At 39.8% G+C, this 26,700-nt stretch overlaps 1 protein-coding gene across 2 annotated transcripts in view; it reads left to right on the top strand.

Annotated features, from left to right (window-relative positions):
• The window catches only part of LOC128863007 (dynein axonemal heavy chain 7), a 102,019-nt gene that overhangs the window by 14,410 nt on the left and 60,909 nt on the right, over nt 1–26,700 (top strand). For both annotated transcript variants that reach the window (XM_054101887.1, XM_054101886.1), the window contains exons 5-24: nt 136–840; nt 918–1,181; nt 1,253–1,573; nt 2,935–3,224; nt 3,291–3,413; nt 3,499–3,652; nt 3,747–3,878; nt 3,946–4,422; nt 4,487–4,645; nt 4,720–5,247; nt 8,055–8,501; nt 8,572–8,685; nt 8,766–10,282; nt 10,335–11,121; nt 11,236–11,418; nt 11,484–11,830; nt 14,828–14,957; nt 15,028–15,633; nt 15,704–15,807; nt 15,871–16,236. In XM_054101887.1, coding sequence (XP_053957862.1) covers nt 136–840; nt 918–1,181; nt 1,253–1,573; nt 2,935–3,224; nt 3,291–3,413; nt 3,499–3,652; nt 3,747–3,878; nt 3,946–4,422; nt 4,487–4,645; nt 4,720–5,247; nt 8,055–8,501; nt 8,572–8,685; nt 8,766–10,282; nt 10,335–11,121; nt 11,236–11,418; nt 11,484–11,830; nt 14,828–14,957; nt 15,028–15,633; nt 15,704–15,807; nt 15,871–16,236 — 7,754 coding nt within the window. The remainder of the gene's footprint in view (nt 1–135; nt 841–917; nt 1,182–1,252; nt 1,574–2,934; nt 3,225–3,290; nt 3,414–3,498; nt 3,653–3,746; nt 3,879–3,945; nt 4,423–4,486; nt 4,646–4,719; nt 5,248–8,054; nt 8,502–8,571; nt 8,686–8,765; nt 10,283–10,334; nt 11,122–11,235; nt 11,419–11,483; nt 11,831–14,827; nt 14,958–15,027; nt 15,634–15,703; nt 15,808–15,870; nt 16,237–26,700) is intronic.

The following is a 26,700-nucleotide window of genomic DNA, read 5'->3' as shown; positions in this document are numbered from 1 at the left end:
TATAGCTGTGTGGTATACAATACTCATGGAGAAGCCTGCAAAACTCGGGGTTCGTAGAATTCTCTTGTAAAGCTCTTTATCCAATATACGCTCATAATAAATGTCCAAAATGTATATTTTTTCTTTTTACTACAGAAAAGTAATCCAGGATTCAAGATTAGTGTCATCCTCGAAGACGAAGACAGTATTACATTCAATCCGAACTTTTCCAAAATACAAAATGAACTTTTGCGCGTTATTGAAGCCATCCTTATGTCCATCGATCTCATGCCTCGCATCGAGAATAAACTTTATACGGAACTAAAAATCTCCAATCAATACTATTTGAAACCTGCAATACCTGAATCGATCATTGCCGACGCCCGAAATCGGATATGCATTATGTTGGAGGAGCAACGCATTGGACCCGAATTGCGTCTGCAAGATTTCGATCTATATATAGACCTTATGAATGGCATGGATGCGGAACTCATTTCCAAATTTATCGCATCAGAACCGACGTTTGAACAATATTGTGACATGGTATTGCAATACCGCCGTAAAGAGCACCAAATAATACGAGATATTTGGGGAGATTTGCGTATGGGGCTTTATGAGTTTAATCGCGGGAAATTCATAAACAATTTAGAGCAGTTCGCCCGATATATGCAACAGGATCTGCTGGAGAAAATGGTTGCTGATCAGCAGTCGCAAATCTCTAAATTGGGCAAAGAGTATGAGAGTATTGCCAAGAAGGCGATAACAGTACCTCAGACAACAGCAGAGCTGATGGCACTCAAAGAATTTGTGATCAATGCAGAGGAGACATTGATACCTGAAATGGAGCAGCGCCTAAAAGTGGTAAGTAGTAATGTTGGTCGTATAAAAATATTTTATTTTATTTTTAAATATATATTTCACTATCACCAAACTTGCAGAATATGAATCATATTTTGTGGCTGATGGACAATATAATTTATTCACCATTGGATATAAAAAACAATAGCAATACCTTCCAATGGTACCTGAAAATGCCTTCCGTATTTGAAGAGCATCGGCTGATTGTTGCCGACAAAACTATCGAGTATCAGGAGCGGCTTAAGAAGCGCATCGAGGCCTTCCGACGTGAGTTACAAAATTACTATGAACAGGTGCAGGACTATGAGAATTGGGGTGATATCAAGCACTTGGCACGTTACAAGGTAGTAAAAGTTCTCTAAAGTTGCCGATCCAATTGTGTTTTAGGAAAAAAGTAATATTCATAACTTTTCAGCGAAGGGCAACTGTATTGGATAACCGCTTGGTCGCGGCAATGGACACAATTGATCGCATTAATGAGGAGGAAACTGCTTATGGTTGGGATCTCACCCAGTATCCCATACGTAAAAAGACACACGATCAGCTTAAGCCATTCAAAACCTTGTTCGACACTGGTCAAGAGTTTATGGAAAAACAGGACGCGTGGATGCACTCACAAGTTGGCACATACGATCCAGATGAAATTGAATCTGATTTGGCGAATTTTTATCGCATCATACAGAAGTTGGAAAAGCAGATGAGCGAGCGACCAGCGACAGCACAATTGACCAAAGATGTAAGACAGATAACAAATATATGATAAAAGGCAAAAAAAAAGCCAAAAAAAAGGAGACCAACGAACTAATTCGAAGGGATATTTAATAGGGGTTGAGTCAACCATAGGCGTATTAGACGATATCATAGTTATTCATGTGTTCGGCAAAACAAGTCATGACTTAACTACGTAGGATGGCAAATATAGTGAACTTGTTTTACTTAGGTTCTTTGATCGCATGGAAGTAATAAAATATTTGAATAATTAGATGGACGGACCTCTGACTAAACTTGTATTGTGATATAAAATCAGGATCTGCAGAGACAGCCAAATTGCTTTACACGCCGTAAAAAGGAATGGCTGAACTCCGTTTTAAGGCGAAGTGAAATTGAACTTATGTGGATGCCTGAACGCTGTGGTGTTCTAGGCAAACTAGCAGATGATCAAGTTATTTGGAACATTTGATTGGGTTGGAGCCAATTCCAGGGCCAAGCATAGTCGGGTATATTGAAGGTTTTATTAAAAACCGCAGATACAGTATTGACATCTGCAAAACAACCAAGTGTTTCTTGAAAAGGCTTGACGAGTGTCAGGAGTCTGATGAAGAGTGAGTTGCGAGCCTTGATAGGACTATTTACGGGACAGAATCCATGAGTGCGAGATTTGGTGAACACTGGCATCCATTGTATGTATATCTTGCTTAGGCGATGAGAATTTACACTAATAGTGCTCTGACGCTATTCAGCTTACGGTAGACTTAGATGGTACATTTTTTGGTCGCATGTATTGAGAATAGACGTGCTACATTTTTTCACCCTCGGCAGACTGGAAAGCTTGCAGATGAGTAATGAATTGGCATGCTACTTACTTTTTCCTAAACATTTAAGTCCTCTACCTAGACCTTAGGGGTTTTGCCTGGCTAACATCCAGCCATCTACAATTCCATTTTTGCCAAGCTTTTCTTGTCCAGATAGAAAATGAATAGCTGGAGATCATCGAGTGGCTGCATATTAAATGCGGTTTTGGTGTTCTCAGATCTACAGATCAGATTGGACAGCTTATGATACCGACGACTGGTATGGTTTATACATCTGAATACATCTAACCACCATACATGACAAACCCATTCGGTTTGTTGACCTAGCGTAGGATAAAATACCGACCACTCCATTTGCACGGATTAGAAATGAGGCTCTTTGAAAATATGTATGTAGATGAGGTTCAAGTTTCATTTGGAATGAAACTTTGACATCATTTAATTTTTTTTGGCGTTTAATAAACTACTACAGAAATATTTGGTATACGGACGCACTATAATAAAATTTCTGTATATACTTTTTTGTTGGCTCATCAACTGGTTTACTTCTTCGCTACCCATATAGGTTAGAGAACAAATTGAGGAACTGCGTACACATATGCCCATAATTAGCACCCTTGGAAATCCTGGCATGAAAACTCGCCATTGGGAGCAAGTCTCTGAGATTATTGGTTTTCCCATTAAAGTATCGCCGGAGCTAACGTTGGAGAAGATTATTGAGTACGGTCTAGAAGAGTATGTGCCCAAATTCGAAGCGATCTCAGAAAGTGCAACTAAAGAGAACAATTTGGAGCGCGCAATGTCCAAAATGGTGGCCGAGTGGGAAGATATTGCGTTCACTGTATCACCCTATAGGTTCGTAAAGTTTGCAAGAGGAACAAAAATAGTTATACCTCAAATTTAATAATATATCCAATACAGAGATTCTGGCACATTCAAGCTCTCGGCAGTGGACGACATACAGATTTTATTGGACGACCAGATTATCAAGACACAGACTATGAAAAGTTCTCCGTATATCAAACCTTTTGAGGAGGATATACTGTGAGTATAAAATTTGTGAATGAAGATGAAAAAGAGAGTTGAGACAAAACAAAAACCACAAAACAAATTAAAACTTCATTTTCAGAAAGTGGGAAGCTAAGTTGATGTTGTTACAAGATATTTTGGATGAGTGGTTGCGTGTACAGGCGACATGGATGTATTTGGAGCCGATCTTTTCTAGTCCGGATATTCAGCAACAAATGCCCGAGGAGGGGCGCCGATTTGCGGCTGTGGATAAGGTGTGTTGATATGCTTTGAGCAGACATTTTTTTAGAAACACTTTACGGCCTTATTTTTGCAACACTCTTCGCTATTAACCCGTTTCATTTCTAGATTTGGAAAGAGCTCATGAAGCAAGTAAATGCAGATCCGCGCGTAATGGTTGTCGTGGAGATTGACAAAATGAATGAGAAGCTTAAGAAGGCTTATGCGCTCTTGGAGATCATACAGAAGGGACTTAATGCTGTATGTTTAAACCTCCCTAAGTACCACAATTATTCTTCTGTAAATATTTTTTTGTCTCTAATTTTAGTACTTGGAGAAAAAACGTCTCTACTTCCCGCGCTTCTTCTTCCTCTCTAACGATGAACTACTTGAGATACTCTCGGAGACAAAGGATCCTACACGCGTACAACCACATTTGAAGAAGTGCTTCGAAGGTATTGCCACACTAAACTTCACAGAAGAGTTGGAGGTGACCGCAATGCGTTCATCGGAGCGTGAAGAAGTAGTACTGGTCGATATAATTTCCACGGCCAAAGCACGTGGTCAGGTTGAGAAGTGGCTGCTGGAATTGGAGATTGCCATGAAGAAAAGTATACATTTGAAGATAAGCGAGTCATTCTACAGCTATCGAAAGATGGTGCGCGAAACATGGGTGCTCTCCTGGCCCGGCCAATGTGTGCAATCGATCTCACTCACCTACTGGACACTGGAGATTACCGAATGCTTTTTCTCCGATGCGCCTGTACAGAATTTGCGCAAATATTTAACGCTTTGTAAATCACAGGTGCGTCCATGTAAATAAATGTCTTTCTAATTTACAGTGTCTTCTGCAAATAAATCGCTTTCAGATCGCTAAAATCGTCGACTTGGTGCGTGGCCATTTAAATGCCCAGAATCGTATTACTCTAGGCGCATTGGTGGTGTTGGATGTGCATGCGCGTGATGTGCTGGCTGAGATCGTTGAGAAGGAAGTGTCAGATGCAAATGACTTCCAGTGGTTGTCCCAGGTAGGCCAAATTCTCACATTGCATATTTGGAATTAATACAATATATAAAACACTGTAACTTTGTTTGTACGTAGCTGCGGTACTATTGGGAAGAAAATAACCTGGATACGCGCATGATTAACAGTTCTCTCAAATATGGCTATGAATACTTGGGCAATACGACACGCCTAGTGGTCACACCACTGACAGATCGTTGCTATCGCACACTGTTCAGTGCGCTGAATTTGCATTTGGGTGGTGCACCAGAGGGTCCCGCTGGTACCGGTAAAACAGAGACCACCAAAGATTTGGCCAAAGCTGTTGCTAAACAATGTGTGGTCTTCAATTGTTCCGATGGATTGGATTACCTTGCTTTGGGCAAGTTCTTCAAGGGTTTGGCTTCGTGTGGCGCCTGGTCGTGCTTTGATGAATTCAATCGTATTGACTTGGAAGTGTTGTCGGTGGTGGCCCAACAGATTTTGACCATACAACGTGGCATCAATTCGGGTAGTCCTACGCTCGTGTTTGAGGGTACTACGCTAACATTAGATCCAACATGTGCGGTATTTATTACTATGAATCCCGGTTATGCAGGACGTTCTGAGCTGCCGGATAATTTGAAGGTATGTAGCTACAATTGATGGACGTTTAGTAGATAGATGAATGCTTCTTGAATGGACGAATTTTTGTGTGTTATTCTTCAATCAAACAATGGCTTTTTGGGCCTGTCAAAATCATAAATATCGATAGACGTAATTGCTTTCCTATATATCTACTATGAGAGCACCAGACGTCTTTGCGATTGAACCAAATATATCAAGCTTAGGAAATTTTAAGACAATGCCGTATTGTGGCCCAAGTTGTGTCTATTGTAAATCCAGTAAACAATCACTCGTCGTTGGTCAGCCGTTGTAATCTCTTTCAAATATCAGGAAACGAACTTCTTCGAGAACGTAGGATTACAAAAAGGGGTGTTAGTTGAGTAGGTAAAAGCGGGCATGAAAAATTGGTTAGTGTTACACGAAATAACCTCACATGCTAGACATGTGTGCGTTTAACCTGCTACAGCATTCGAAACGTGCCACGTACGCTGCTTAGGCGTGATAGCGGAATCTCTCTGTCTGCAATATGTACTGATTGAACCCCTGATGGCGACATTCACGAGATGAGAGTTTGTAAAGTTGGCAATGGACTCTTGGCGAATGTGGTTCAAAGTTCGTCTGTTTTCTGTGTCTGCTCAGTTCTTGTAGAACGTACTTAAGTCGAAATCTAAAACTCTTAACTCAGTCCGGAAAATGATGCGGTGGTAGTTAGGTGCACGATATGGAATCAATTTTATCGGAAAGTTCATAGAATGCTGGTTCAATACAATTTTTTCTTAGCTAAAAAGGCATAACGAGCAGCTTTTCATATAATTTTAATGAACGTAGTATCTCTGCGATCCAGATTTGAAAAGAATACTTTTTAGCAGTGCTCTCAAAGTTAGAAGTTTGCCTATGATTAATTAATGTGTTGAATTTTTAGTGACTGGCATTATTTAAAGTATATATACAAGGTGAAATCCAAATAAACAAGGCTGAGCTAAAATATAAGCGATAGGAGCTTTGTTCTGATAACTTCGAATTTATTTATTCAAAATAGTCCCCTCTGTCCTCGAAAGAGTGTTTCAGGTCATTGACCAGAATGTTCTTCAGGATATCGGTTCAAGCCTTTTGGATGTCCTCTACGGACGCAGAACCTTTTCCTTTCATGGCCAAATGCAATTTTCCGAATAGGTAGAAGTGACAGGGAGCCATATCAGGCGAATACGGTGAGTGATTGATGGTTAAAATGCGATTTCTTCTCAAAAAATCAGTCACAAGAATGGATCGATTGGACGGTGCATTATTATGCAATAAGCGCCAGCTTCCTCCTTCGCGGTATTCAGGCGAAATCGACGAAGGCGACGCAACAAAGAAAATTACATTGACGGTTTGGCCCGATGGCACGAACTCCTTGAAGACAATTCAGGTTTCATTACCAGTTACAATGTTGTAAAGGAAGTTTCTGTCTTTTCTCACCTCTTTAATGAGGTCTTTTGAATGTTGAATTCTGAGCAATTTTTGGTCCTCAGTTAACTTGTGCGGAATGAAACGTGCACAGACCTTTCGTAAGCCCAAATGATCAGTTAAAATCGATATTTGGAGATGTTTTGGAGATATTAAACTCCGATTCCATGAATTTCAACTATAGTTTCGGTTATTTTTTGATACATTTACGAACAATTTCGATGGGGTTTTTGGTGATTACTGATTTTGGGCGGCCCATTTTTTGTCCTCACAACCATCTCTGAAACGTGTAAACCACTCATGAGCTCAGACACGAGATAGACAATCAGCGCCATAAACTTTTTTCATCAATTCAAATGTTTTGGTAAACGTTTTACCGATTTTAAAACAAAATTTGATATTAGCTCTTTGTCTGACACTCATTTTTGTACCGATGACACAAACACACTGACACTTTAGACGCAATAACTTCGTTTTCACTGAACCGAATGTCACCAAGCTTTCACTGGAAGTCAGCGTACTAACTCATTAAAAAGATTTTTATGACGCCAGTCTTGTTTATTTTAGACTTCATCTTGTAATTTCCTTCAACTCCGGGTGGAGCCTATGGCAAAATTGGTTTCTGTAATCAGTTTCTTTTGAAAAGATGGGGGGTTAGCCCATGTTTTCTATTCCAATGATTAGACTGCCAACTTTAATTTGCTCGATGCAATTGCCAGGTATATGGACATACTCTAGTAACACGTTTATATCGCTTGACGCAAGGCAGACGCATGCTGTGGCCGCCTCGGTGTACACTATCGACCATACCAGCTTGGGCGGACCTACCAGTAGCTGCGCTATCGTCGGCATCGTTCTCAGGATCATTGAACTTACTAAGCCTCCTCATCGCGGCAAGATAACAATCCCTCGAGGAGGCCGGCATAGCGACCATGAAATATCAAACTTCTATAAATTTATTCTTTCTTTGTGCATTTACAGCTGCAAATCTTTGGGTACATAAGAAAACTGCCCAAGGAAAGTAAAACAGGTAAAGTAGTAGTAAACAGACGTAGTTTCGTTGAAAAATTTGTTTAGTAGGAATGCTCTTCATGTACACCTCTCCTAACTTAAATGAAGGCTAGACAACATAATAATTTATATAACTTGGGCTTTGCTGACGCTGTCCGGTCTTAGCGAAAAATTAATTTGGGTGACTTCCTTACATTCCTCATAGTATAACTTAATGCGAGCTGGCTAGCTTGACAAAGTAAGATTGGTGATATTTGTGAGATTACTATGAATCCCATTTCAGCACTCACTCAATTAAATATACACACAAAATTCTCCCTTCAATTATATATTTTACACAACTCAATAAAATCACTTTACTTCGCCTTTAGGCACTCTTCCGTTCCGTTGCCATGATGGTGCCCGATTATGCGCTTATCTCTGAGATTGAATTGTACTCCTATGGCTTCCTTACCGCCAAACCATTAAGCGTCAAAATCGTTGCCACATATCGCTTGTGTTCGGAGCAGTTGAGCACACAATGCCATTACGATTACGGCATGCGTGCTGTGAAATCTGTGCTGAAGGCAGCGGGTGCTCTGAAACTACGCTATCGTGACGAAAATGAAGACATACTAGTGTTGCGCTCCATTAAAGACGTTAATTTGCCGAAATTTCTCAATCAAGATGTCCCACTGTTTCAAGGCATCACATCTGATCTGTTTCCCGGCACAGTTTTGCCCGAGGCAGACTATGCGATATTTAACGAATGCACTCAAGCTGCTTGTGATAAGAATAATAAGCAGTGCACCGACTTCTTTTTGGAGAAAGTTCAACAGGTAAGTTGTCATTTAACTTATAAACCATATTCAAGTTATGGCTTGTTTTACGTGTGTGTATGGTTTGCAGCTGTATGAGATGATTTGCGTTCGTCATGGACTGATGATCGTCGGTTTGCCTTTTGGTGGCAAAACCACAACCTATCGCATATTGGCCGAGGCTTTGGAAGGCATGGAGAAGAAAGTGAGTACTAATGAGCTGCTTCCTTTTTCTTCTCATACTAGTGGTATACTTTTTTGCTATACTTTCTTTTGCTCTTGTAGGATGGCAGCGAGAACCGCGCTATTTACTCCGTAATGAATCCCAAAGCAATCACAATGGGTCAACTTTATGGACAGTTCGATGCCGTGTCACATGAATGGAGCGACGGCGTGCTTGCTGTAAATTATCGTCAATTTGCCATTTCTGACACACCCGATCGCAAGTGGTTGGTTTTTGATGGGCCTGTCGATGCTATCTGGATTGAGAATATGAATACCGTGCTGGATGACAACAAAAAGCTTTGTCTTATGTCTGGTGAAATTATACAGCTTTCGCCAACTACAAATTTGATTTTCGAACCAATGGACTTGGAGGTCGCTTCGCCAGCCACAGTATCGCGTTGCGGCATGATATACATGGAACCTAGCTCTCTGGGTTGGGAGCCGCTGGTCACCTCGTGGAAGAACAGTTTGCCGCCCTCCTTCCATGTCGTCAGCAAACAATTAATCACTGCACTTGTGATGCGCTTTTGTCCACTACTGCTGTATATTGTGCGCAAGGGTGGTTTGTATGAAATCGCACCGACCTCTGATACGAATCTCATTGTTTCGATGATGAATCTTTTCGAGTGCTTCATCGATGATTTTAAGGATGACAAGTACGTAACAAATCTGTCTGATTTGGATTTCCGCGCTCAGATTGAAGGCGTCTTTATATTTTCGTGTATTTGGGCGCTTGGCGGCGCTTTGGATTCACGTAGCCGTGAGAAGTTCAATATAGTTTTTCGTGCGCTAATGGAAAAGAACTTTCCGGAAAATTTGTATCAGGATTTCGGTGTACCAGAAGAACTACGCGTACCGGTTCTCACCAAACCATTTATTTTCCCTATTCCGAAGGCAGGATCTGTATTCGATTATCGTTTCATTAAGGAAGGCAAAGGCAAGTGGAAGGCATGGCAGGACGATGTCACAGGCGCGCCACCAATACCACGAGATATACCTGTGAATCAAATACTTATTGTTACCAATGAAAGTGTGCGCGTTACGGCTGTTTTAGATCTGTTAGTGCGGCATGGCAAACCAATAATGTTGGTGGGACCTACTGGCACCGGTAAAAGTTGCTATGCCTTGGACTATATGCTGAAGCGTATGGACGTCAATACATATAAGCCGTTATTGATTAGCTTCTCGGCGCAAACGTCAGCGAATCAGACGCAAGACATTATTATGTCAAAACTGGATAAACGGCGCAAAGGTGTTTTTGGACCACCATTGAATAAGAAGTTCCTCATATTTGTGGACGATGTGTCGATGCCATTGAAAGAAAACTATGGCGCACAACCTCCAATAGAGTTACTGCGCATGATGTTGGATCATTGGATGTGGTATGATCGCAAAAACATAGTGCCGATGAAGCTGATTGATATACAAATGATAACAGCAATGGGTCCACCGTCCACTGGCAATACGGTTACGCAACGTTTTCAGCGACACTTTAATGTGATTGCCATTGATGAGTTCAACAATGAGATTTTGAATACAATCTTCAGCAAGATAGTGCTCTGGCATCTGGATACACGGTAAGCAGCGTTAACTTTTATGCGCGCCCAACTAAACTTTTCTACTTTGCAGTGGTTTCTCGAAAGAATTTGATCCCTGCATCGATGAGATTGTCTCTGCCACTTTGAATATCTACAATGAGGCGAAAATGAATTTACTACCCACGCCAGCTAAGTCGCATTATCTCTTTAACTTACGAGACTTTTCGCGTGTTATACAGGGAGTTTTGTTGTCGGTGCCCGAAGCCACCGAGGATTTGGACTCCATGCGCCGTCTATGGGTACACGAAGTGATGCGTGTTTATGGCGATCGTTTGGTAGAGGATAGCGATCGTAGTTGGCTATTTGGTGCTATTTGCGATAAAATTAATCAGCATATGAACGGTTCACCTGAAAGCCTATTCGCGCGGCTCGTACCAAAGGGGAAGAAATTAACCGAGTCCGATCTGCGACGCTTAATCTACTGCGATTTTGCCAATCCGAAGGCAGACAATAAAAATTATATTGAGGTTTTGGATCTTGAAAATTTGCGCAATGTAGTGGAAGCGTACTTGGTTGAATATAATAATATGTCGAAAAAACCAATGAACCTAGTACTCTTCCGCTTTGCCATCGAACATTTGTCGAGAATATGTCGCATAATAAAGCAGCCACGTAGTCATGCTCTACTCATCGGAGTCGGCGGCTCCGGACGTCAGAGCTTAACTCGTTTGGCTTCGCATATATGCGACTATGAGCTCTTTCAAGTTGAAATTACACGACTGTATGGACCGAGTGAGTGGCATGAAGATCTCAAGACCATTCTACGGAAAGTGGGTGCATCTGAGATGCATGCAGTATTCTTATTTACCGATGTACAGGTGGGAACCAGAAAAAAATTATATCTTTTTGATAAAACTAAAATTGAAGAGACAAATTGAAAAAAAAACCAACAAATTTTTACTCTCTCTATAAAAATAATTATTTCGTTGTAGATAAAAGACGAGTCCTTCCTTGAGGACGTCAACAATTTACTTAACTCTGGTGAAGTACCCAACTTGTTCAGCAACGAGGAGAAAATAGAAGTTGTAGAAAAGATGGCACAAATCGATAAACAGCGCGACAAAGCCATGCAGACTGACGGCAGTCCGGTGGCACTTTTTAATTTCTTCGTCACGGTAAACTATCAAATCAGATATCGGAGTATATTTTTTGCTTGACTTTCTATTTTGTTTTTCGTCAGACCTGCCGCGATCAACTACACACTGTGCTAGCCATGTCTCCCATTGGTGATGCATTGCGCATGCGCATACGAAAGTTTCCTTCAATCGTCAATTGCTGCACGATCGATTGGTTCCAGCCGTGGCCGGAGGATGCATTATTGGCTGTGTCGACAAGATTCTTAGCCCGTGAAGATTTGTCGGATTTGGAGCGCAAGACAGCTATAGATATGTGCATGGAATTTCACACCTCAACGCAGGCTTTATCAGAAATATTTGCATTGCGGTTGAAACGTTATAACTATGTGACACCTACTTCGTATTTGGAATTAATTCAGACTTTTAAAGCCTTACTAAATCAGAAGAGAACGTAAGTGAGGGGCTTTAGCATCCATTACGAAATAATGTTGAATTGAAAGGAGTACTTCCTCTGTTTTTTTTACATCGATTAAGACCTTAATACTACAGTAGACTCTGCTTAGCTGTCCAACCTTCTTGATACCATAGTGCCCTATTAATAGTGCTCCGTTTGGAGATACCTAACACGATACTATTCCAGCAGGAAGTTGTCTTCCAATTATTATAAGCATTAGCACCTACTCTAGGCCAAAAGTTCAATAAAAGTGCTGTCGTATTTTCTATTTTAATCTAATTTGGAAATCCAAGTGTAGCGTTGTCTTTCTAACACTTCTTCTTCTTAATTGTCGCGATAACCGCTTACGCGATTTTGGTCGAGTAAAACACTGCGCGCCAGTCATTTATTGCTCCTGCTAACTGGCGCCAATTAGAAACACCAAGTGAAGTCAAGTCTCTCTTCATCTGTTCTTTCCAACGCAGAGAAGGCCTTCCTCTTCCTCTGCTACCACCAGCTGGTATCGCATCGAATACTTTCAGAGCCGGAGCATTTGTATCCATTCGGACGACATGACCCAGCCAACGAAGCCGCTAGAAGTTTATTCGCTGCACTATGTCTAACGCTGATACAGCTCATTGTTCCATCGCCTACAATACTCGCCGTCGTCAACATGCAAATGTTTAAAAATCTTTCGCAGAATCTTTCTCTCAAACTCTCCAAGGGACTCTTTATGGGATGTTGTCTTCGCCCAAGCTTGTGCGCCTGATGAGGGCCCTGTAGAGGTCTTTATAACACAGAAGGTATATATTTCTTCTTCTGTTTGAATACTATGTGGAATCTCTATACTTTGGTTGTTATCGAAGGTATGCATGAGTATAAAGAGACCTACAGCTTCGTTCAATAATGCCGGATCGTCAACTTTGATAGCTAGCAGCAGTTTGACCTCCTTCCACCCTTCTGCATCGTGAATGTAGTGGTCGTGTGAGGTTCCTTGAGAAAGTGTGGAGAATCGAGCTGTGTATCTTGAACATAAGCCAATAAAATCAATGTACCTAATGGGCATAGGAGCACACAAATTTTACGTAATCGTTTTCTCGAGCCCACCAAGAGACGCTAATTTAAAAAAGGGATAACGCTACAGAATTTTTATGTGTATAAACTTTAATGTGTCTAAATTCGAAAATGCCAGAGTTCTATTGAAGATCGTTAATCACTTTATTGCATTCAGAGTTGGTCATCAATGAAATAAATTACCTGGCAAAGTGGTAAGCCATATTCCGCATTCTAGTAGATATGGACACATGCACAAAGTACATATTCTATATCGATGGAGTCGTCCTTCGTGTTATCTAAGAATTTATTTAATTCTCCAAGATTCATACGGATACGGTACACTAGACAGGGCTAGTTTACTGGGGCGGCAGCTCTTGGTCGGGAAAAACCCGAGTCATTCCGGTAACGTAGAACCGGTTGCAATGGGAATGTCTCCAATATGCATCTTAGTGGGCTGTCGACACAAAATATTAATTGATTGAATTTTCTCATAAGACAGTCGGGCCCAAATGAACCAATAGATGAAGAAATTTAAACTGATGGTATTTTTTGATGTTATTTAAACAGGTGCACAGAATGTGTGAACAGAAAGATATCGTGTGTCTCCGATATATTGAATATCTGGTCTAAGGGAGATTCCAGACTTAAATCTGAAATATGAATATCCGATCAGCTCATTTATGGCAGTCGTCGATCTGTCGCAAAATGCATTCTTTGGGAGCCTAGATGCAGCATTGAGTAGACGGATATAAATTCATTCGTTAGTATTCGGCATAAGACTTGATATATACGTTTTACCAGCTCTTTGTATCCGTTTTTGGCTTGCCCATAGAGCTCCATAAGACACCTGTTTCTTTGTGTAGTTCAGCTGGTAATATGCCAGCGTTTATTTTGCGAAGTGCCAGCACAAAGGTTGACGGGCTATCGACGATCCATCTGCCGGTTCATAGAAGCTGCAGACAGTGGTCAGCTTGAGGCCGAATACATCGGACTGGTCCTATCAAGCTTAATTTTATAACGTCAGTTCGCTCCCAAACGGGTGTTTCACATTCGTGTGCTTCTGCAAGCAGCTTAATCGTCTTTCGGGCCTAGTCAAATCGTCGAAACCTTCACGTGTATTGGCCGATCTAGAAAAATGGTCATGATTTAGCAAAACAGATATCAACATTCACTTATCCCTTGAGGAAAAAAATTGTGTAGATATGTTCTGGTATTACGTTAGAATTTAGTGTCAAATAGACAACGGCTGGGAAAAATAACGTTGAATGATGCCATAATCTCTCTGCTGGGCGATCTTTTTTCGCGAAGAATTGCGTTGCAAAGCTTAAATGCTTTGTCACCAGCTTAATTTATTCCAGTTTTTAGCTTTGGAAATAACTTTTCGTTTGTTTTTGAAACTAAACCTGCCGTTCGGACGGATTCCAACTCCACAAGACAAGGCTGTTAGATTTGCAGGTTTGCTATTTAGTGACGGTGAAAAAGAAAATTGGGGGGGGAACTTTGGAAGCCACGTCACTTGGGGAATCGGCAGCCGAATTCTCTACGATCATTTTGCATGCATTCACACACTCGTCCAATCAGTCGTTCCTCAGATAACAACGTTGATTTGTTTGCGCATATCACTAACGCAATCTTATTGCCAGCTCAAATCTGTACGATAATTTCACACATATTCACACACTAGCCCAATCAGTCGTTGCTCAGACGGCAACGAAGTGTAATTGGTCGATTTTTTCGTACCTATGTATATCATCAATACAATCTCAGTTTTTTTTTAACACACCTCAAATGACGTCAGCCCATCAGCTGATTCTGTCAAATTCGCTCAGAGCCGAAGAATGGTTTTGTTAAAGAGCTCACCTTTCAAATCTTTTCACCATGCGTTGTAGGCCAAAATCTGCGAAAATTCTGCCAGTTTTTAATACTTACTCGCATGACTAAACTTTATCTATTTGACAGAGCTATTATGACAAATAAAAATCGTTACTTGACTGGTATATCCCAACTGGATATAGCGGCACAGCAAGTAGGCGTAATGCAAGAAGAGCTCCAGGCTTTGGAACCCAAACTCAAGCAAGCGTCAGAAATTGTAAGCAAATCTTAGAAATCAACTTTTCTCATGCCCTGATTCGTCGAATGATATTCCTCCGCTTTCCTAGGTCGCTGTACAAGTGGCGAAAGTAACGGCCGATAGCAAGATCGCCGCGGAGCAGCGTGAATTGGTGAAGGAGGACGAAAAGGTCGCCACCGAACAAGCAGCTAAAGCACAAGCGATTAAAGATGAATGCGATGCGAAATTGAGCGAAGCGCTGCCCATATTAAATGCAGCTTTAGCTGCTTTAAATACATTGACCACAGCCGATATTGCAGTTGTCAAAACTATGAAGAGTCCTCCGATTGGAGTGCGCATTGTTATGGAAGCCGTTTGTATTCTTAAAGAAGTGAAACCGGACAAGGTACCAAATCCTTCGGGTCTAGGCACAATCGAAGACTACTGGGGCCCTTCGAAACGTGTGCTGAGTGATATCAAATTCCTGGATAGCTTGATTAACTTCGACAAGGATAATATACCACCAGCCGTAATGCAAAAGTTGTCACAACGTGTACTGAGCAACGAAGCTTTCGATCCGGATAAAATCAAATCGGCATCCACAGCATGCGAGGGTTTGTGCCGTTGGGTCATTGCTTTGACCAAATATGATGTGGTAGCGAAAGTGGTGGCGCCGAAGAAAATCGCATTGGCTGCAGCCGAAGCAGAGTATAACGTAAGTTCACTTCACAAGTTCTGAAATTAATACAACGTGAAGTTTTTACCATTTACCATTTGAAATACAGGGTGCTATGAAATTGCTTAATGAGAAGTTGGCGCAATTGGCGCGCGTCGAGGCCAGTCTGGCGGCCATACAAAAGAAATTGGACGAAGAGTTGGCGCAATATGCGTAGGTTTCATACTCGAAATATTAACACAAACAAAATAATTAACAATTTGAATGAACAATTAGTATACTTCAAGGCCAGCACGAGGCATGCACCAAAAAGTTGCAACGTGCCCAAGAATTGATTTCCGGTTTGGGTGGCGAGCGTACGCGTTGGCTGGAAACGGCTAGGAATTTGGGTCGCGTATATAACTCTTTAACTGGCGATGTTTTGATATCTTCTGGTGTTGTTGCTTACTTGGGTCCCTTCACAATTGACTATCGTGTTGGGCAGATTCGTAAATGGGTGAATAAGGTGGCCTCCTATGGCGTGGTATGCAGTGCTGATTTCTCCCTGGCAGTTTGTCTCGGTGAAGCGGTGGAGATACGCGAATGGAATATTTGCGGTTTGCCAACAGATGCGTTTTCGGTGGAGAGTGCCATCATTTTGAAGTGAGTACAATCAAGAAAAAATGTTTGCTCTAAGACATAAATGCAAAAGGATATAACTGCTTGGCTGCTATTTTAAAATTAGTCAATGGCCATGGCTTTTTTTTTCTATTACCCCTATTTTCCAGCTAAAAAAGGAAAAATAGCTTGAAGTGGATATATGCGATAATTTTAATTAAATTTAAATCTAATTTCGATGGCTAGGCATGACGTAGTCCAGTTTTAAATAATACTTGGCATGAAAACATGATACCTAAATTTTTATGGTGCATATTTGGTCACTGTGCCATTGACAGTTTACGTAAAACGCTGCACCGTACACATAAATTTCCACCTGAACGAAAGTAAGAGTCTAACTTTTCATTTTTGAGTGTATTTCTATGTCCTTAAGTGTACACCTGCGTTCAAAATAATGGAAGCGCAACAAATTACTAAGTTTTAAATTTTCTGTAAATTTTTTCTTAATTTTTTGTATGCTTTATAAGACAAAAGCCATATAAATAAAGTTTCAAACTTTGTTCAAAATTTATAAAAATTTAACGAATTTCAAAAAAAGACAAAAAAAAAAGTTATCGAAATCTCTAAATTTTTATTCGGAATTTCCAGAAAAAGTATAGCGCATCCTACAACAAAAATCAAATAAATCAAAGTTCCAAACTTTGTACAAAATTTATAAAAATTTAACAAATTTCAAAAAAAAAAAAATAAACAAAATCTTCAACTTTTTATCAAAATTACTAGAAAAGGTGTAGTACATTCTACAACAAAAACAAAAATAAAAATCAAAGTTCCAAACTTTGTACAAAATTTATAAAAGTTTAATAAATTACAAATAAAAACTAATCAAAATTTCCGATGGCCATGCAATTTTATAGTCTATTCAACATAGTTCTGGACCAAAGGGCTTCAATAAATAAATAAAATTTAATTTATTTGAAGCTAGCAAATCGGCACGAATAGCCTGCTTTCTGCGCTTCTATATCCCCCTATCTATATCCAGGTGTTGGCTGGTCTTCTGCATCTGCGACTCCCTTGGGGATTCCAATCCAACGCACAAAAGCTGCGACGATGTCATCTGGGGGCTTACGCAATGTATGGCTGATCCACTTCCGTTTGCGACGTCATACTTCGAGGAGGATGGGTACTTGTTTAGTACTAGCCTATAGGTCAGTGCTACGTATAGCTTTAGGTCAGAACATCCACATGATTTTGCGTAGACAACGATTAAAAAAGCTAGCAACGTTTGCAAGTCGCACGTGCTCAGGTTCCACGTCTCACAACCATATAGGACCATCGATTTTATGTTGCGTCGAAAATCCGCAACTTCGTACGTCGGGATATGTGCGCCGACCTCCATCTTGCATACCAAAGACAGAACATCCTTTTGATATGCGGTTGCGAAGGCCTACTGCTGATCCGCCATTTTTTGTGATAATGCTGCCGAGATAGCAGAATTCATTTACTACTTAAAGTGTTGAACGCTTTCTCGAAATCGATGAAGCAAAGATATGGAAGACAGCGCCACTCCACCGACTGCTCAACAACCGCTCTCAGGGTGCTTAGGTGGTCTATGCATGAGCGACGTGGACGAAAGCTTTGTCTTGTTCACTGCGTAAATTCTGTATCAGTGAGATGGATAGCCGTTTATAAATTATGTGGGGAGTAATTTTGTTTATCATGCTGAGCAACGTTACCCTTCTCCAATTTTTGCACTCGGATAAATTACCTTGTTTTGGGAGAAGAGTAATTACACCTTCTTTCAGCTCTGATGGTATCGTTCCGGAGGACGAAACCTTTCATATTAGTGACGTTAGGTGTCGCCCGCTTATCCGAGGATCTGTTTGTATTAGTTCTGGGTTGATGTTATCTGAACCGGGAGCTTTGTTATTTTTAACGATCCGATGGCATTGGTTATTGCGCACTCATCAGGACAAGTGGTGGGTATATCCCGTCTTAGATGGTGGCGTTGGCAGCCACACAATTGGAAAAGTTGTGAAGGTGTAACTGAGAGTAATTTCCCAGAAACTGACTTCTGTGTCTATTGATGCCATCAACTCGCGAGCTTCGTCTTTTAGCTGTGATTTTAAATTCGGTGCTGGTGACTTGACATAACACATGGGCTGAAAAGTGTGTTAGGCAAAGATGGCACTAGTTTTATTGCATTCACTTCTTTTTCAGTTAGTACTAACCTTAAGAAGACAGCTGGTAAAATTTCATGATATTCTATTCATTAGTTTGCGTATTATTGTGCTAAGAGTGACGCTACTTTTGTTATTTTCAAAACGATGGATCAACAAGAATTTCGTGTTTTAATTTTACACTGCTTCTTGATAGAAAAAAATACCGTTCAAGCGAAACAATGGCTTGAAAAGTGTTAATGGGATTCCGCTCCATCATAAACAACAATAAAACGATGGTTTGCTGACTTCAAACGTGGTCGTAGAGACACCAATGATGCACAACGCAATGGACGCCCAAAAAAGGTGGTAACACCAGAGACCATCAAAAAATCAACGAAATCGTTTTGAATGACTGAAAAGTGAAATTGCGTGAGTTAGCTGACATCACAAAGATATCGAAAGAACGTGTTAGCTTTATATTGCATGAGCATTTAACTATGAGAAAGCTCTATTTAAAACGGGTGCCACGTTTGCTCACTGTTGACCAAAAACAAGAACGTGTTGATGATTCTCAGCAGTGTCAAAACTACATGAATTGAATTTTGAATTGCTCCCACATCCACAGTAATCGCCAGATGTGGCTCTCAGCGACTATTAGCTGTTCGCCGACCTAAACAAATGCTCGGCGGTAGGAAATTTTTTCGAATGAAGAGGTTATAATTGAGGCCTATGGTATATTGAGGCAAAAGATAAAACGTTCTGGTATTGAAATGTTAAAGTGGCACCGGAATGATTGCGCAGTTCTTAATGGAAATTACTTACGTTGATGAATAAACCTAATTTTCAACACAAAAAAACGTGCTTTCTTTGTTAAGTGCGGGACTTTTCAGCCCATGTGTTATTACATGATAAAGTTCGCGCGTACGATATGTCTCTGTCTGTGCCTTGCTTGCTAGGATGTAACTCCAGGGAAAGCATAGGGAAATTTCAAAAAAATGTGATTGATTTATTTTCAAAAATTTGACTTTATGTTTTTTAATGTTTTTTTTAAATAATGTTTCTTTCATGCTGTAAAATAATTTTCAGAAACTCAGAGAAAAACTTACGGACATATCTAATTTTAACCAGGGTAGTCTTGCTGGAGAAATCTGAATTGTAAATGAGTTTTATGGATTCATTTTTGAAACATCGAATTTTGGTATTATATCTTCTTTTAAAGCTTAACACTTTTTAATTGTCGTGTCAAAATTTCAAGGAAATCAGAGATATCTGACTTTAACCAGAGTAGTCTAGTTGGGGAAATTTTAAGCAAAAGAAGCTTTACACAAATTTGATGGACTAATTTTCCAGATATCAGATTTAAGTATTTAAAATTTTTCTAAAGCACAACATTTCTTAAATCCTAAACAATAACATCAAGGACATCAGAGGAAAACTTACGTAGATATCTGGCTTTAAGCACAGTAGTCTAGTAAGGGGAAACCTGAAACGAGGGAAGCTTTAAATGAGTTTTATGGATTTATTTCGAGACATCGAAACATCTAAATCTTAATACTTCTTAAGTGTTATGCCAAAATTTCAAGCAAATCAGAAATAAACTTACGGAGATGGCTGAATTTAAACGAAGTAGTCTAGTTGGGAAAACTTGAAATAAAGGAAGGAATTTTCGAAACAACAAATTTCGGTTGTCTAAGAAGATACATTTTTCCATTCTGGTTAATTATTAGTTTTCATGCCAGAAAAAACGCCTCGGAAGAAAATGAGCAATTGTTAAATGCTAATTTTAGAAGTGTTGCTATATACATAAGTACAGTGGTGGCCATATCATATGCAACTAACATCCTATTTGCAAAAATGTGTACATATTTTATCATTAAAATTTACAGAATGTTGATTTAATGGGAAATTATATTAGTTTCGAATGTATATTTTTATTTTACGTTTTCAAACGAAAATTATTTGTTCCCTTGTTTATTTAAATAAAGTTTCGCGGTTTTGATAATAGCAAGAGACAAACTTGGAATTGAACTTCGGAAGAGAATTATTGCAGGTTTTCAGACAGGAATGACACAGAAAGGCATATCTGCAAAATACAGCATACACAAAAGTACGATTTCGCGAATAATTAAAAGGTTTGTTACAAGAAAAGAGGTTGCTGCTATTCACCGAGGAGGGCGCACACGCAAAACTAGCCAAAGGACAGACAACCTGATAGTACAACAGGCAAAAAAGAATCCTGAAATGGTTCCAAGACAAATAATAAAAGACTTAAATTTGCAAATACCCACGAGAAGTGTGCGTAGACGCCTTTTGAAAGCTTCACTGCGAGGTTGCGTCCTGCACACAACCCTATGATTTCAATGAAGAACAAGGCAAAGCGTTTGAAATTTGCCAAGGAGCATCTAAATTGGCCGATCAGCAAATGGAAAACAGTCCTTTTCAGCGATGAGTCAAAATTTAACTTGATAGGTAGTGATGGAATGTCTTATGTGAGAAGACCAGTGAATAAACGGTATGATCCTCGTTATTGCAAGAAAACGGTTAAGCATGGTGGAGGCAATATAATGGTGTGGGGCTGCTTTTCTGCAAATGGAGTTGGACCATTACATAAAATTAATGGAATTATGGACAGCTATAGCTACAAAAACATTTTGGAAGACGTAATGCTGCCATATGCTGAGTGGGAAATGCCGGTGCGTTGGGTCTTCCAACAGGATAATGATCCGAAACACACGGCAAAATATGTAAAATCTTGGTTTACCGAAAATAAAGTTGATGTTATGGAATGGCCACCACAGTCCCCGGATTTCAACCCGATTGAGAACTTGTGGAAACTGGTTAACAGGCGGATGGACAGGACTAGCATTAGAAATGGCGATGAACTTTTTAATAAACTCCAAGAAGCCTGGAAATCGATCCCGATGAAAACCATTGATAATTTAATTGCGTCAATGCCGAAACGATGCGCCGAAGTCATAAAATGCAATGGGTTTGCAACAAAATACTAGTTTCACTATTTTTCACGATAGCTTTCAAAAAGTTGCATTTGTTTTGTCCACGTACTTTTTAAGTTGTGTTATAAAGGTAACATTTTTTTTTATATCTGAATTAATTTTGTTTAATTTAAAAATATAAATTAAAAGTGTACATACCAAACTAAAATAAATTAACTTTCAATCAACATTCTGTAAAGTTTAATGGTAAAGTACAAACAATTTTTCGTAAATACTGTGTTTGTTGCACATGATATGGCCACCACTGTATGTGTGTGCTTTCATAAGTTTACTAATAATTAAGTTTTCTTAGAATTAAATATTCTTTAGCTTGAAGCGTAAATATTGCGTCTACGAAATCTAGAAAATTGCTAGGAAATAAAAGCAAATCACACTTAAGAGAAAATCATAAAAGTCCGGAGTAGCTAAGAGGCAAGTTGCTAACTCACACATGCACACACATACAACTCACACGCACACTCATTACACCTTCGCAGTGAAATATGAGGTATTTCATTAAACTTCTTATGGCTCTGCTATAATATAATATTATATTTTAATGCTTCCTTTCTTACCATTTTCATTTCGGGATATGAATGAGAAGACTAATGCGTGCGTTAAATAAAAACGCTTTAATCTAGCGAGACGCATTAATCAATTTGTTTTTGCTTCTACACGGGTAGGTACACAATAAATATGCTACTGTACAAATCATCCACTACATAAGTGCATACATACATACATACACACATATATGCCTACTTGTAGTAAATTAATGTCCAATTCCATGTGCAATGTGTGGCACGCTTATTTAGCCTTACCTACAGCCGCTCAAAGCGCAATGTAATATAGAATCGCTGATGCTGCTGAACTGAACTGTGTTGCTGCCTCGTCGATTTCCACCTTACCTTTTGGGATTATAGGGGGAAATACGGAATTTACTTGTACAATGTACATCTAGCAGATGCGTCGTCGCACAGAAGGTAACATGCAAAATGTGCCATAGGCAATGCGCCTATGTATTGCACACAACCAGTTATAGGATCTCAATATGCCCTACGTGCATACATACATACTTTCATTTGCAAGTAAGACCACGCGTGCATGAGTACATATGGACTCGAATTAATACATATGCCAGCAACCCCCACCAATAAGCCTGGCGGCAGCATCCGCACGCAGTGACAGCCGCCGAACAGAAGGGCTGATGTAGCCTAATATGCGTGAACTTTTGTATTTTATGTTTTGTAATTAGAAAACATTGGGCAGGAGAAAGCGGACTTATGATATTTTGTAATTATTGGAATAACTGTATAACCTCGTAGTATGCATATAAACATAAATAACTGTAGATGTATGCATGTATGTATGTGCATGTTTTGATAAATACATTTCGCCATGGAAAATGTGCAAATGTAGAGCAAAAAGTGCCATTTGGGAAATGTACCCTAAAAAATGGCAAAAATAAGTAAAAACAAATATCCGTTGATTTTACTTTGATTCAATAATAAGGAAAAGGTAAATAGAGAAAGTGTGGAAAAATATAGTCTACTGGAGTACACTCATGGGCAAAACAATCATTACACCATATATTGACCGATTTTGATTACTTTCCTCTCTGTTTTTAATTTTCTTTATTTTCTTATAAAAGTATAGTTCATTCTGCAACAAATATCATAAAAATCAAAATATAAAACTTTGTATCAGATTTACGAAAATTTAACAAATTTTCATCAAAATTTCAAACTTCTTAATCAGGTAGGTAGGGAGGTGAAATGGTTGAAGTGCTAGTCTGGCACTCCTCAAGTAGCACTAAAGCGCCGTTTTGATACCATTATGAAACCCTTAGACCTTTATCAGCACTTAAGCAAAAAATTTGGGTAAAGCTCTTTAAATTCTAGTATAATAAAAATTCCAAGTTTGAAGTGGTACAAAAATCGCGATGATTTTTAATAATTTTTTTCCTGACTGCGTTGCGAATTTTCGCCGTATAAAAAAAAGCGACGTGCATTTTGTATGGAGAAAATACGCAACACCGTTTGGGAAAAAATTTATCAAAAATTAATGGAAATAAAAAAAAACGAGAAAAAGTGAAAATATGGTGTAAGTATTATTTTGACCATGATTGTATGTGTGAGTTAGAGTTGCCAATCCCGACTGAGAGCTTGTGAGTTGTCTCTTTAGTACAGAAGTTCTCTCCAGGTATAGGAGCCTATTTGATGCTATTCTGGAGGAAACTATAAATTATTTAGTCTGCGTCTGTTCTGCACTCTCCTTCCAGTAAAAAAAAAATGTAAATAGCTCTTAGATAAACTGGAGCGGTGTTTTCCTTTTCAACCTTAAAAAGAAACGCAATGGTGACATTGAAGTAGAGGCCAGTTTATTTCGATGCGATTGAATACCATCTCTATATTTGCTGCTTACATTTTTTATTTCCTCTTTTTTTTTAAGGAATTTTAAAATCCCGATTAATTTGGGCATTCGTCACGTACCACGGAGGGCTATCTGCAGGGCCGTAGAGAGCATATCCGGTCCTCGGGGGAAAATTGCAAATGCGGGCCCTTTCCATAAAACTTTTCAGAATTACTCCCGAGTCCGGGCCCCTCTGAGAGCTCCGGGCTCGAGGTAAAAAGTCCCCGAGCCTCCCCTCTCGTCGGGCCTGGGTATCTGGGTGCGTAGTCATTGGCAGAATTTTCAAGTTTAAATTTCATGTTGTGCCCACAATTGGATTCCATAAGTCCAGACTGGTTTGAGCACAGACTTGTAAAGGATAAGCTAAGATCGGCAGACAATGGTAAACCTCCGAGTGCATTTCTGCATTGAAAAAGCTCCTCATAAAAAATATCTGCCGTTCGGAGGCGGCTTAAAACTGTAGGTCCCTTTATTTGTGGAATAACAACAAAACGCACACCACAAATAGAAGAAGGAGCTCGGCCAAACACCTAAAAAAGGTGTAAGCACCATTTATATATATGTATAAGCTTGTCCACTGAGAGGGGAGATTTACGGTTTAACAGCCAATACTTGTTTCGAATTATTAATCCTAGGGCTTTCCTTTTGGCAAAGATATGAATTTTTGTTTATGAATGCCTAGGTATGTGGCAGTATTACATTGGGGGATTGAGCTAAGGCTTAAGTTGATTTGTGGTTCTCGTCGTGACAAAGGTTAGATGTGAAGTTTTATTTTCGTTCACTTACAAGCGTTAGCTCCAGAATCATTTGAAGATTTTATTTATGCCGATTTGAAGCTTAGAAGAGGCTTCTGTGGGATCTGCTCCAGTCGTCATAATGGCAGTGTCATCGGCAATAGTACCGGTTAGAACACCACTTGTGGTTGGCCGATAGTGTGTAAAAATTAGGTATAGGATTGGACCTAATATGCTACCTTGTGGGGAACCCAGTTTGGGGAATCTTGTTATATATCCAGGAAAAGTGCTGAACAAATTTGTTTTTGGTCGAGCGCTGTTTGTATTTTTTCGACAATATTCTTTCCTGAAACTGAAGGCTTTGAAGTAGCGTCTAATTTCGCTGGTTAGGTCGCTTGTTAGTTCAGTCTTCATGTCTTGGTACCCAACCACACAAAACAGTGTTGCTTGCTCCCATGGTATTGAGGACAGAGAAGCATTCCTCAACGTGTTTTGATGTTCTTATAAGAGGGTGCGTGGAGTTATAAGAACGTCATGGCAAAGTTTTTCCCTAATTTTTTCACTTCAATCTGCGCAGGCTTGTATTCTATGATTCTTTACAAATCGTCGAAATCCGTAACGTAATAGACTAGAGAAATATTGCTTATATGTCCGCAAATCGTAATCCGTTGGAGGTTAAGCGAATTTTCAGGTTAATTTTCGAACAAAATTGTACCATTCAAAAAAAAGTAACACAAGCGGAATATAAAATAAAGTTTTTTCCACTTAATGCCAAGCTTCGACAGAAAGATAATCTTTTCAGAACCTCCATATTCGTAATGAATTGTATTTACATATTTGCATACGACTTTCACTCAAAATCAAACTTTAGAGATATCATTGAACTGTGACAGCTGTCAAAACAAAGCGCTGCCGATCTTTAAAGTCCTTGTACAGGTATTAAATCACGATGGCGATTTCGCTAATAAATTTTACACTTCCAAATCTATTTCACTCATCATCATCATTTAGCGTTGTAATCTGCGGTGGGCTGTAGCTTTCTCTACGATATTCCTCCAGGCCCCCCTGTCTCGTGCTAGATAGGTTGGTTACTTGGAGCTTAAAGCTGCAATTAATAAACTCAAACGAAGCAAAGTGGCAGGTGATGACGGGATCCCGGCTGAACTTTTCCGCATCGATACAGACGTTAATTCGTCGATTCTACATCCGCACATCGCTGCAGCCTGGGAGAGCGAAAGCTTTTCGACGACTTGGGCGAAAGGCATTGTGATCGGGGAGGCATCACGTTGCTCAACACTATTTATAAATAGTCGCAACTATTATTTTGGACAGACTTCAACCAGTCGAAATGTCATTACGCGATGAAAAAGCAGGCTTTCTTCCCCACCGGAGTTGCGTAGATAAAGCGAATACTCTGAGGATAATTATTGAACAATCTTTAGAATGGAACACCCCACTTTAGATGGTGTTCATTGATTTCCAGAAGCCTTTTGATACCATCAAGCGCACTGCAATATGGTCTTCCCTAGGAAAAAAGGAGTTCCTACAAAAATTGTGCATATTATAAAGGCTCTCTACTGTACTATAGAGTTAACAGTTCTCCACAATGGCGCCACAAGCACTCCATTTAGAGCAACTTCCGGCGTGAAACAGGGTTGCTCACTTTCGCCACTTCTTTTCCGGCATACCGACATGCAATCCAAAATAGATTTTCTAGTCACCACTGCACGAAACGCTGGTCACGAAATAAACAGCAAGAAACCGGTAGCAATGCGAATCACCAATACAAATCCCAATAATATTGTAATCGAGGGAGAAGCGGTGCAGTATGTTGAAAGTTCCTGTTATCTCGGTAGCATAATTTCAACTAATAGTAGAGCTGAAGCAGACGCAGACAACCGTCTGCGTAAAGCTAGGCCAGCCTTTGGTTACAGACAATTTGGAAAAATAGACAAATCTCGCAGAAAATTAAAACAAGAGTATTCAACTCATGCGTAAAATCCACAGTATTACATGGCATTTCGCAGAAACTACAAAGCTTCACAAATAAATGCCTTCGGATAATATGTAAAGTTTTTTAGCCGAAAACTATCCGAAATACGTACTTGTGACAGATCACCGAGCAAGATCCAATTAAAAGGTGATAAGTGGTCGTAAATGGCGATGGGTCGGGCACACTCGCAGAAAGGACAGGGAAAGCATTAGCAG

Source organism: Anastrepha ludens, chromosome 5, assembly GCF_028408465.1.
Source record: "Anastrepha ludens isolate Willacy chromosome 5, idAnaLude1.1, whole genome shotgun sequence".
NCBI lineage: Eukaryota > Metazoa > Arthropoda > Insecta > Diptera > Tephritidae > Anastrepha > Anastrepha ludens.
This window is presented reverse-complemented; position numbering and strand designations above follow the sequence as displayed.